This window comes from Lemur catta, chromosome 4 (assembly GCF_020740605.2).
Source record: "Lemur catta isolate mLemCat1 chromosome 4, mLemCat1.pri, whole genome shotgun sequence".
In the NCBI taxonomy this organism is placed as follows: Eukaryota; Metazoa; Chordata; class Mammalia; order Primates; family Lemuridae; genus Lemur; species Lemur catta.
Window position 1 is genome coordinate 74,497,667 of NC_059131.1, and position 13,239 is coordinate 74,510,905.

Below are 13,239 nucleotides of genomic sequence, written 5' to 3' on the forward strand. Positions count from 1 at the left end.
CACCAGGAGTTACATTTTCCAGGTTACCCAGCGTGTGCCAACCTGTATTTGATCTCTTTGGATTTAAGGCCAAAGAAGTGGCTGGAGCCCTCCTGAAAGCCACGACTATATCCCTGGAGTGTACTTTGGCGTCAGTCAAGGAGAGCCCTGTCGGCTCCCAGGGAAGAGCATTGCTTCCCCGTGAGTCGCAGTCTGTGGTCTGAGCCCCGCTCTGTCTGCTACCTGCGTGTGCCAGGGCCAAGGTCTCTGAGTGTCAGTTTAGGTCAACCTACTTTTATTGAGCACTTAATTTATGTGCCAGGCCCAGGAAGAGGTACGGTGAGTCCACAGATGGGTGGGCTGCTGCCTTTTCTATTCCATTATTTATAAAATATGACAGGCATCAAATAATAATGTTAAGACTTTTCACGGTAATGGACCGAAGTGGGCTTTCCTATTTAGTTCTCTGAGGTGTGACCAAGTATTCCATTAAAATATAACTGATATTAGTGGTCATTTCTCTTATATATTTTACATCTTTTTTCATGTGTGTCATGTGTCATGCCTGGGAACTCAAGGAAGTTGCATGGGGTGGCTTGTATAATAGCCACATTTGCTAGTTTTTGGATTTGAGGCTTTGACATCTGAGGCCTTGCTGATCCTGGACTGCCCCTCTCAGGGCTAGCCAATTCCTAGAGATGGCAGACAGCTCACCTCTGGCGTACCTTTCATTCGCAAACCAAGCAACCTGGAGTCCCCACCCCAGCCACCTCCTCCTTCAGGCCCTCACACTTTGGGTCGATGTCCCCTGCCCTAATCAACCCAGGGCAGGCACCAGGTAACTGGGGGCACCCCCTACATCCCAGAGTCCACTGAACTTACTCAAACTCGCCAGTCCTAAGCCTGCCTACCCTCCCTTGCCCATGTTTTCCTCCTGCCTCCTCTGTCTCCTGACTGACGCTGGTGTTTCCTGTGTCTCCTGTTTCTAGGGATCTGTGAGGACAAACCTGTCCTTTCACGATCGTCATTTCCATGCCTGTGTTTCACCATGTTTGATTAAAACAAATCTCAGGTGCCCTTAAGACAGCTTGGGACGTGGTGCAGGGCATCTGACCGGCCCGGATACAGACATCGTGTACCAACAGAACGCCAGGAGGCAAGAGTGGGCCTGTGCTCTGTGTCTGCAGGTTTCAGTTCGACACAGATGTGTGTGAGGCAGCAAGGCATCGGGGTGGAGGGTGTGGGTTCCCGGCCGGAGGGCCTGAGTATGAACGTGGACCTGCACTTCCCACCTGTACGTGTTAGATGCAACCCTCTTACGTATCAGTTTCCTCTCTGGAAAGATGGGATGATGCCAATGGCACTACTTCATCAGGCTGTTGTGAAGATTAAATGAGATGATCAATGCAGAGACTGAGTCCAGGGCCTGGTACTTAGAAAACACTCCTAAGGCAAACTATTTTTATTATCTTCTTGCTCAGTGTTGATTGACAAGTAATTCCATGACGTCACATTTGAATTCTTTCTTTCTTTTTTTTTTTTTTTGAGACAGGGTCTTGCTCTGTCACCCAGGCTAGAGTGCAGTGGTGTCATCATAGCTCACTGCAGCCTCGAACTCCTGGCTCAAGCAATTCTCTTGCCTCAGCCTCCCAAGTAGGAATTACTTCTTATAGTAAACGTATCTTATAGGTCAAAAGCGGTTGAATGTTGGCAATTTCATGGGGTTTAATCTTAGAAATTAATTTGCCTCTGACATTTTTTGCTGTCTATTTTAATCCAAGGTAGAATTATATTTCATGTGTTCTACAGTAACATTTGGGGACCCCTGCTTCAAGAAAGCCCCTCTAACTTTGGTCTATACAACAGGCTCTGGAGAGATACTCTGTACTCTTGGTTTTAAATTTTCTACTTTCAATGCTGTATGTTTATAGCAGTAACAGCTTCAAAAAAAAAAAATTCACACATAGCTTCCACACAATCTTTCAGGCAAACAAACACTATCTCAACCTGAAGTGAAAATAAAGCCTTGCTAGTTAAAGAAATCCCAGGTATTCAGAATGACGCCTGCCTATTTCCTTGAAACTCTTCAAGGTGTGATAAATGACAGGATGCTTCAAAGTGATATTTGGCAACATCGTAACAAGAATTGTGGAAACGTAAATTCACAAAGGACACACTTGCTGCACCAGCCAATCACAGCTCGGTTCCTTTAAGTGTGTGCACTGTTGTCATGGGGACATGCGGAAGCAGCATCCCATAATCCCTACAGTCTTGGCACTCTGGGGATTAGAGTGTCTTTCCCCTTTGCCCTCTGTGCACATGGCCACTTACGATGTGTTGCTATCCCAGAAGCTGCCATTATGGCCAAAACACATGCATTTAAAGAAAATTGTGGTAAAACATATAACAAAGTTTATCATCTTAATCCCTTTTAAGTGTACAGTTCAGTGGTGTTGAGAACATTCATACCGTTGTGCAGCCATCACCACCATCCATCTCCAGGACTCCTTCCATCTTGCAAAACTGAAACTCCATACTCATTAAACGACTCCCTATTTCCCCCTCCCCAGCCCCTGGCAACTAGCATTCTACTTTCTGTCTCTATGAATTTGACTACTCTGGGTACTACATATAAGTGGAATCATGCAATATTTGTCCTTTTGTGACTGGCTTATTTCACTTAGTGTAATGTCCTCAAAGTTCTTCCATGTTGTGGCATGTGTCAGAACTTCCTTTCTTTTTAAGGCTGAGTAATATTCCAATGCATGTATATACCACAGTTTCTTTATCCACTCACTCACTCATGGGCACCTGGGCTGCTTCCACCTTTTGGCTATTGTGAATAATGTTGCTATGAACATTGGTGCACAAATATCTGTTGAAGTCCCTGCTTTCCTTCTTTTGAGTATATACCCAGAGGTGGAATTGCTGGATCATATGGTCATGCCATTAAGTTATTAAGTATGAAATGTCTGATTTCCTTAAGTACTTACTGTTTTACAGTTGATATCTCTGACACCTCACTTTGACACTTCTAAGTTTTATTTTTATTGTGAAGGTACATCCTCATTCTTTCAAATGCATATTTTGGCTTGTGATTTTTCTTCAAAAAAATTTTTAGAGCAATTTTTGTAAAATCATGGATAAGTAAAAAATTCATGCTATTTTCAAATATGAGTTTGTGGAACCAATGCAGCACAGACAGCTCAAAATATCAATGAAGTGTTTGGGAAAGATGTGGCTCGTGAATGTACAGTATGTCAATGGTTTGAGAAGTTCTGTTCTGATGATTTTAATCTTGAAAATAAGCCACATGGGTGACCTGAGACCAAGGTGGATAATGATGAGCTGAAAGCTATAGTGGAAGCGAATCCATCTCAACCTACGCATGAATTAGCAGCAAGGTTTGACGTTACTATTCCAATAATATTGGACTGTTTAAAACCAATGGGCAAGGTAAAGAAGCTGGATAGATGGGTTCTGCATGAATTCAACAAAAGGCAGAAGAGAAATCATCTGGAAGCTTGCCTTTCTTTGCTGTCATGACATAAAGGCAAACCATTTCTACACGGTATTGTTACATGTGATGAAAAATAGATTCTTTTTGATAATTGCAAGTGTTCGGCACAATGGTCCGGATAAAGATGAAGTGCCAAAACACAGTCCAAAACTGAATATTCATCAAAAAAAGCCAATGTTGTCTGTTTGGTGGTCCAGCGCTGGTGTTATCCACTACAGCTCCATGAAACCTGGGCAATGGATGACAGCGGATGTCTACTGCAGCCAACTGGATGAAATGGTGAGGATGCTTACGATTAAGCAACCAAGATTGGTCAATAGGACAGGCCAATCCTCTTGCAAGACAGTGCTCAATCACATGTTGCACAATCAACGCTGACACTATTCAAACTATAGCAGCTGGACTTGGAAACTCTCTGTCATTCGCTGTATTCACCAGACCTTGCACCAGCCAACTACCACTTCTTCCAGGCTTTGGACCACTTCATGCAAGGAAAAATACTCAATTCTCAACAACCTGTGGAAAATGCCTTTCACAATTTCATTGCCACTCACCCTCCAAGCTTCTTTGCTGCTGGCATAAACAAGCTACCATTAAGATGGCAAAACTGTCAATAATTTAGGCACATACTTTGATTAATTTAACTGCTTCTTGTTTGAGATAAAATAAACTACACTTTTGATTCAAAATTGGACATTTCCTATTTAATTTCCTATTTTATTTTTTGAGAAACCAGCACATGCATTTTAAGATTTTAAATCACTACTTATATAACTAGATGAGGTTGTCTGGAAGGGGTGTCACTAAAAACGCTATGGAATGGTATTTGGTATCACATTAGGACAAAGCTGCTTAAAGTCCATGAGCCCCTGGAACCAGAACCCCACAGTCCTTTCCAGCTGCACATTCCTGGGCCCCACCCTCACTGAGATCTCCTGAACATGAATCTTTAGGGCAAGGCCCGACAATGTGCATTTTAACAATTTGCCCCACCCAAAGAGCCACTGCACCAGGGTTGGCATGATGTTGGGTTTTCTACGAGGTGCCTCTTAGGTCAGTTTCCTTAATTGAGTAGCCCAATGAGCCACCATTCACCTCTCTGCATGGTTCATCTCATGAAGTCTGGGCAAGCCTTTCAGATGAGTAGGAGGAGGCATGGTTAGGCCTTGGCTTCATCTTGCTTTGCTCAGATTTAGCGGCTCGCTTGGGAATGTAGACCTTCCACCACTTCTAACCACCCAGACACTTTAAGCTCTGGATGGCTTGGTTCCCAGAAGGGCCTGCAAGTCGGCCACGGAGCCCACCATCCAGGCACGAGCCCTGGACACTGGATCTGAAAAATCACTCCAGTAGGATCACGCTGTTTAGCATCTAGCTGGAGCCTTTTAAACCAAGCATATATATTTATGTAAATTACATACAACTAAAGGATGATCTGAGGTTGAACAGAAAATTCTGGTTTGCCTACGCATTAGAACTTGGGGCCATTACTCTGGCTGGTTCTAAGGAAACTCTGGGACTAATCTGACTGGGTAACAGATGCACCAGGGTCCAGAGTTAAACAACAGTAACTAATGCGGCAGAAGTCAGTGCTGTCATCATCTTCTCCCTGACTCTCCCCCTCATTTCTGCAGCTCATCTTTCTGTTTTTGTTTCTTTTGGTATTTTTCTCTTTTCCTCTCCTTTCCCCCATTCCCTGCCAACACTTTCTTCTATTTTTTCCCATCTGCTGCTTTATGAGATGTTAGCTGTTTCAAAGTGATTTGTTTGGTGTTGAGTTTTGAGAAGCACACCAAACCGAATGCAGGCCTCCCGTGCTTGGCCCATAATGAATTTCTGGCCTCAGGTCTGCATCCCCATTTTGCATGGGTCAAAAGTGAAAATGAGTGTTTAAGTCTAGTTCAGAGTCGATGTCTCTGCAGCCAGAGTTTGGGCAATCTGGTATCTGGGTAATTTCAGAAAATACGACTTTACCGCTTGGCTTATCCTGCTTGATAATTCATCCAATGCAGACTGCTGGCTCTGCAGTAGAATGGCCCCTTTACTGTGCATTAGGGCACAGTGAGCAGAAGAGCCATGAACCAGATCTATTAAAACTGGGCTCACAGCAGTGCCGTAAAGAGGAGGACAGAAATGCAGAAAGTAAGGTTAGGGATCTTCCAGTAACAATGAAGGCCTGTTCGGTGGAGTGTGTAGGCTGAGCCTGTTGCTTATTAATTGTAAGTTGTTTCTCACAGTACAGAATTATTTCATCAGCCTGAAGATAAATAAATGAATAACATGTATTTCAGTGGGGCTGTGTGTGTGCACTGGCAAAAACAGGTGTGGGAGTGTGTTCTTCTCAAATGGGAGAGAGCACGGACAAGCATAAAAATGTATCTTGGGAACAGGAAAACCCAAATGCAAACATGCTCTCATTCTCCCCCCCCTCCCCCGGTGATTCTTATGCCCCCATGTGCACGTTTGCATGATAAAAGACACTGTCGCAATTATACGACAATTAAAACTTACCATTGTTGTAACAGCGAAAATTTCCTACGAATTTTATGTATTCATAAGTTGGAAATTCCTTTGGGTTCAAGCTGCCTCTGAGAAGATGGCAATAAAATTCTAAATCGTTGTCAGCTGGGCCGTTAAAGGAAGAAGAGAAGAGAGAGGGAACATGAGCATGACACAGACTCTAGACTAAACAAGTAGCGTCTTGGTGAACACTCTTACTTACAGGATTTCGTCTACACATGGTCAGGCTGGTTCTCTCATTATGACTGACTTTCAGACCCGGTTTATAACCTTTGCAGCACGGGGCTTTCTGTCCGTAGTTCATAGATATTTTGCATTCCATACTTGGACCCAATTAGTCTTAATTTGCTCACAGATGTCTGTGGTTGGTGATGTCGGCATTGATTAGTTCCAGTTGTTTTCATATGGTATATTAAAATAAAGCTGCCCGTATAGCGCTGCTCCCTTTAATTTAATCTTTTTGCTTTGCTTTGAAGTAAAATCAGATGTATGATGGGACAAATTATTCACGGAAAATGGACTAAGGCTTGAACAAACGCAAGCATCTTTGCGACCTCATACAGTTGCATGTGCCACTTCATTAAGGGACACATGGTTCAGTGGGCACCAAGGCCAGCCTTCTATCCAGGTTGCCAAATATTTTGCTAAAAAATTTAAAATTCCATAAAAAATACAAATGTATATAAATAACTAGATGATAGCGTCAGGAGGACAGACCTTGGATTTTTGACCTAATTATTCAGTTAATTTTTTGATACTATATAAATTTAGCATTATAGTGTCCTCCAAAATAAGCAGATCATTCACTGATTTTTGCACTATTTATTATTAAAAGGCTCTTATGTAAAAGGAATCTCTTGTCATACACGTAAAACAAATTATTATTCTCAAGCTCCGTGCTTTTAAATTTTGCACATAAAAGCTAAATGTCTTACATATTCCAAATTCTGGTTTTAGCTTTAAACTTAAAATATACCTCTAAGGATCTTGGAAATGTTCTGAGTCATGAGGAAAATTATTCTTAAAATTAGTTCTCCCTTCTTAATTCATTCTAACCTCCTTTCAAAAGCAAAACTCTCATCTTGCAGTAAAGTCGCACTTACATTTTAAGTATTCAGGGGAGGGGGAATCCGTCACAAGCATGTGGGAAGAAAGCATTTTATAAACTTCTGAATGTTCTTGTTCTGGAAGGAAATTTAACAAATTCTGATCCATGACATCTGACTGAAAAAGATAATAAAGAACAAAGGTACACACCCTCAACGAAGAGGAAAAACAAATGCAAAAGCCAAAACTGAACGTTCATGACAACTCAGAGCCGGTTTCTGACATAGGAAGTTCTGAGCTGATTTTCTGTGAGATTCTCAATTTGTCACTCTGTAATCTTGAACTGTCATCTATAAGGTTTTACTTGCCCAGAGGCATATGTGCTCTTGTGCATGGGCCCAGGAAAGGGCTAAGAGTTAAGTCAGACAAACACTTGAGGAACCTAATATGCCAATGTCCTGCACTCTGGCCGGGGCGCGTGTGCCCCGGGCAGCCCCAGCGCGAGGCCACCCACTCACTCACATGGCCCTAAAGAGTGCCTGGGTCCCTTCCTGACCGTTAGGCCAGCAGAGGGCCGCCTGTCCACTTCTTAAAGGCCTCTAATTGATGGAGTTGCACTTTTTTTCTGAGTACCTGGGCACTGTGGATACAAAATAAACTTAAGGTAGAGTGGAGACAGAGCACTGCCCAATCAAACTGGCCGTGATGACAGAAATGGCCTGGAATCCGCACTGTCCATCACAGGAGCCACTGGCCACGTGGCAACTGAGCACTTCAAATGTGGCTAATGGGAATGAGGAACTGAATTTTTAATTTAATTTTAATTGAAATTTAAATAGCTACCTGTGGCTAGTGGCTACCATATTCACAGTGGAGAGAGGAGACAGTCCTCTCTCTTCCCCAGTTTCCCTCAATAAACTCACCCACCCCCACAGCTTGGAACACTATCTGTACACACTCTTCAGTTTGCACATCCAGCCAACTCTCTCTCCAGACTCAACCTTCCAATTGCCACTCAGATGCCCCCTGGGGAGCACAGATGCACACACATGCCCCGAAGGTCACCGTTCTATCCCAGCTCCAGCCCTTGTGTTCTCACCTCCATAGACGGTATCGCCAACGGGTCACCTGTCTACAACAGACACAGGCGGCATCTTGGCCCCTCACCTCCCTCCACACCCAATGTCCAAGTGCTGCCCGTCTCTCCCCTCTCAGACTCTCTGCACTCCATTCCCTGCCACTTCTCCGGCTTCTACCCTGGTCTAGGGCACCAGCCTCTCTCGCCTGGGGAATGGTTTGGCCAAACTGGGTCCCTGTGCCATTTGTTCTCTATGAGCAGCCAGTTGGAGCCTCATATCAGATCAAGTCACACCTTGCTCACACCTGTCCCTTGGCTCTGGCTGCTCGGAGGACAACGCCTAAACTTCTCAACACACTTGAAAGCCTCTACACACCTGGCCCCCACCTCCCCTCTGCTCCCAGCACTTCTGTAACCGTTGCGAACTTTCTTTTCTCAGTTTGCCAGGTTTGCTCCTCCCTGTGGGCCTTCACCTGGGCTGCTCTGTCAGGCTGGAATATTCTGCACCCTGCCCTCGTGTTCAACTAACTAACCCCTGTGCTTCCTTCAGGTCTCTGCTCTGCAGTCGATTCCTCTGGGAAAGCAACACTCCTCCCCGACTGCTGATTTAATGGTCCCCCTGCTGGGCCATCAGCATGTGGCCTCGAGGACAGGCGGGTGAACCCAGGGCCTAGGTGGACAGCAGGCTCCACCCCCTCCAAGCTGCGGTTTCCTCAACTGCCCAGTGAGGAAGTTGTGAGGTTAAAGGAGCCCATTACCCACACAGCTGACGACACAGCACATGGCAGGCAGTCAATCAATGCTAGGTGTGATGAGGAATTGGACGACCATTTACAGAATGACTACAAAGGCAACAACACCACAGCAATGTAGCTTTCCCGCTCACTTATGTGCTGACTTGTGCACTCTGCCTCCCCTGCTGCAACAGGGGCTGCAGGAGAGCAGGGGTCGGCCACAGGGGGATGGCTCCAGGGGGACTGCCTTGATCATGGTACCCCTGACATCCAGAATGGTGCGGCCAGCACTATGAGAGAAGCTAACACAGCTGCCCAGAGAACACTGAGGCGGTGTGCTGACTCCAAAACAATGGAGTAGGGGGGTCTCCCAGGGAATGGTTCCCAGAGGGAGGAAACCTAGAGGAGGAGTCTGGGGACAAGGTGGTGTGTGCTGGGCAGTCAGCATGGGTGGGCGCTCCAGGCAGGACACAGCACACACGAAGGCAAGCAGGTGGGGCCGTGGCAGCCCTGCAGGCAGGGACCGGGAGGGCGAGAGGTCCTGGGAGAGGAGGCTGCAAAGGGACGTAGGGTCCAGATCACAAAGACCCCAAAGGAGGTAGCACTGCATCCTGTGCACGTGGAGGAGCCCCCAGGGTCCTTGAGAAAGGGAGGGGCAGGGCTGTGCCTGTATCCTAAAGAGCCCCTGCTGTGGTCTGAAGGGGGAGCACAGAAGCCATGCTAGAGCTGGAGAGTCTCTGGTCCTTTAGGGAGACCAAGCCCTGACAACCTTCCTGAGACAGGGGACAGGGAGAGAGAGGGGCAGACAGAGCCCAGAGCAATTCCTCAACAACGTGGCCCAACACTCAGCGAGGGCCACTACGTGCTGGCTGCTGTGACATGCCGGGAAGCAGCACAGCAGAGCCGGCGGCGCCCTCCCCTCCTGCAGTCAGCACGCTCGGGGCTGAGGATGCTGGACGCAGCTTGGTGGCCGAATGCAGGCCAGGAGGAGAGGAAGGAAGGGCTCAGCAGGGCTCCCGGGCCCTGGCTTGGATGCACCAGTCTTTATCTTTCTGGACGAAAACTCAACCAACACCCTCACCAGCCTATGTGAGCATTTCTCATGCCGGATTTCTCCAAGTTTCTTCTGATGTTCTTGATTTTATTTTAAGCCCATTCCCTCTAGTTTTTTAAGAAGATGACTAATGCTCACAGATGACAGTACTCTTTCTTCTTAAAGATATTTCAGATCCTTGAAAATGATAACTTAAGTCACTCTGTGTGTTTTCTTGGAGAGCTCTGTGTGAAGCCACCTCCCCCGTGGTGGGTGTGGCGGAGGGCATGGCTGGGCGGCCGCCTGGCCTGGTCGCTGGCGTGGGAGAGCCTTGGGACTGCGGGGGCACCTCCAGCTGCAGGCTCTGCAGAGAATAAAGAAGGGCGCTGGCCGGAGGTGGGGAGAGGTAGGTACGATACATGGGAAGTTGTGAGGATGATGAGTTAGTGCATGAGGGGGATCAAGACTGCCCTGGGCTCTTGTAGGTGTGCACTGTTACATTACTGTTACGCTGTTTCCATGTGTTGGAAACCCATACAAGCTCTAATAATTTGAAAATTTAAACTCTTATGCTTATGGGAGAGAAGAGTACATCTGCAGTTGAGCTGTCCCTTGAATGAGCTGAGCTCTGTTTATTAAAATAACAGCAATTACAGAGACAAGGGAGGGACCCTGCCATCTGTGGCCATCTTCACAGCTGAGTCACATCACCAGGAACATCACTCACCTGTCGGAGGTGGGAGGTTCTCTCTCCCCAACTTGGGGTCTCGGCTGCTTTCTCAGGGCACTGGCCCCGTTCTGAGCATCACTGCAAATGCCTCTCCTCGATTCCAAATTGCACCTCCCCACGTTTCCCCTGAGGAGCCTAGACACTGGGGATCATCTGAAACTGCCATGGGACATGGAAAGGCATTTTCCTCCCTCCCCAGAACCAGTGGCACTCGTTCAACTGTACCCAGCGAAGCTAAGTGAGCCTGGACTAAAGGCACATGCCCAGCTGGCTGGGCTGGAAGTGGGCTGGGTGGACCCTCAGGCCCAGGATGTCCCGGCACACCTGCCTGGAGATCTGTGTGGCCCCAGCTAGAAGGGGCAGTGGACAGAGCCCTGGAGAAGCCTTACCTTAAGGAGAGAAAAGAATGGGCTGAGGAAGGTCATCAGGGCCTTGGTCTCCCTAAAGCACCAGGCAGATTCTGCTTAGATTCAAATCAAACTGACGGCCACACAGCAAAGCATTCAGAAGGCAGTATAGAGAACGGCTTTGACTTTGGAATAGTGAAGAATTAATTAAGATATAAAAAGTGCCAACTATAAAGAAAGAATCTCTCTGTTCATCAACATGCCCTAAGGGGAGGGGAAAAGCAAGGCACAAAGTGAGGGAAGATATTTGCAACACGTTTACCTGTGGTAAAAGGCCTAACGTTAAGGTTCTAAGTTATGTGCTGCTTGGGTGGCATCTGGTAAAATCAGGAGGGCCTCGAAAGGCCTGGCTGCAAGTTCCCTCCCCAGACAGCCCTGTGGATAAGTCCCCCAGCCAAGCAACCCTCCTTATCGGGGTACCAGCCACAGTTCCCACTCACTTCCGAGGAGCGAGTTTCTGCCTGTGGAATTATTCCAGCAAGCCCATCCCATGCTCCCCACCCTCTGACACTACTGAGCCTGCCCCCCATAGCCCGTGGTTTACTCCGTTCCCAAGGGCAGCCCTGTGCGGCCCCGTGTGGTGTGCAGCATCCTCCCGCCTGGGCTGCGAGTGTATGTGACTAATAAACTGCTGTTGATCTCATCTGTCCAGTGCAGGGTGCTGGGTGTTTGGACATCCCCACTACCCTAGGGTGGGGTGAATAAGAAGCAATTAAAACCATACCTGACAGACAACTAGTGTCCGGCTCACGGAAAGAATGCCTACTAATCGTCACAAGAAAAAATCCCAGACAATCCCATAGGAGGGTGTCAACATACCTCAACAGGCACTTCCCAAAAGAGGAGATCCAAATGGCTGACAAACATATGAACAGACACTTGGTATCATGAGTCACCGAGAGAAAAGCAAATTTGAACTCCATGAGGCACCTTCACACGCCACACTGACAGAAACCAGGAGTCTGACAATAGCAAGTTCTGATGACACAGCCCCCTGGAACTCTCCACTCTGCTGGTGGAGGGCAAATGGGTACCAGCACCGTGGGAGCAGTCTAGTGGCATCTAGTCAAGGCGAGGTGTACCCTCTCCCTAACCCAGCAATTGACTCAGTTCTCCGTTCATCAGGAACACTGTGGGATGTTCACAGAGGCACTTCCCAAGAGCTCCAAACCGGGATGGATGCAGGAATTACAGCACATTCCTACAACAGATACCACCTGGCAGTGACAATGAGCCCATGGCAGCAACACCTGACACCTGACAGTGTGAGGTGGATGCTTTCACACACAATGCTGAACAAAAGGAGAAGTCACAAGAGTCCATTTTCTATGATTCCATTTCCATAAAGTTAAACAGAAGGTGACACGAAATTGTAGTTTACTGGTGAATTCAAAGTTGGTAAAACTCCAAGGGAAAACAAACAAACTGTGATCTTAAAAGTCAGGAAAATGGTTGTCTCTAGGTGGACGGTGGGGGCGTGCAGAGACAGGCGTGGACGGGAGCTCCTGTGGTCCCGGTCACGGGCTACTTCTTATCCTCAGTGACGGCTACACGTGTGTTCATGCTCCATCCTTAAATACTGAACGTATGTTTTACATACACATCTGTATATAAAAACTCCAAGCTACAGCCACACCTGCCGGGGCCCTGCCCTGACCCAGGGCCTCCTCTGACAAAATGACCTGGATCAAGTGGGCTGTTTCAGCAGGTGAGGGAAGGGTGGATGTGTCCTGAAAAGTATGTCTCAGGGCCTTGGCCTTGCTGCCACGTTTTATGGTGACATAAGACGGGGGCTCAGTCTTGTCTTTTCTGTGACCTGTTCTCTCTGCTGTGCCCCCTGCCTTGGGAACTGGACCCTACATTCCACCCTGATTTTATACTTTCTTCTTACTGGAGCTTTTACCTGGAGAACCAGCATAAAATGGATTTTTTTTTTTGCCTACAGACTTTTCCAATTTTATGAATGCTTGTGCCTTAGATCATTTTCTTTTGGGGAAGTTGGGCTATCCATGCCCATATTTCTCCTTCTGAGGCACTCCCCACCCCTGCCAAGCTGTTTGCAGTTGCTCTCAATATAGCAGCCCCGTTTATGAAGTCAGTCCCTCGTTCAGTGAACATTTAGGCACATGGTGCCATGCTCAGGGCTGGGATACGATGTCTGCCTTCAGAGCTTATCAGGGTCCAGCTCACT

General features: G+C 47.1%; 1 protein-coding gene across 3 annotated transcripts in view; it reads right to left on the reverse strand.

Moving 5' to 3' along the window:
* NPAS2 (neuronal PAS domain protein 2) overlaps nucleotides 1-13,239 on the reverse strand; it is a 143,005-nt gene that overhangs the window by 36,771 nt on the left and 92,995 nt on the right. For all 3 annotated transcript variants that reach the window (XM_045550257.1, XM_045550256.1, XM_045550254.1), the window contains 2 exons: nucleotides 7,123-7,243; nucleotides 6,011-6,124 (listed from right to left, as the gene is read on the reverse strand). In XM_045550257.1, coding sequence (XP_045406213.1) covers nucleotides 6,011-6,124; nucleotides 7,123-7,243 — 235 coding nt within the window. The remainder of the gene's footprint in view (nucleotides 1-6,010; nucleotides 6,125-7,122; nucleotides 7,244-13,239) is intronic.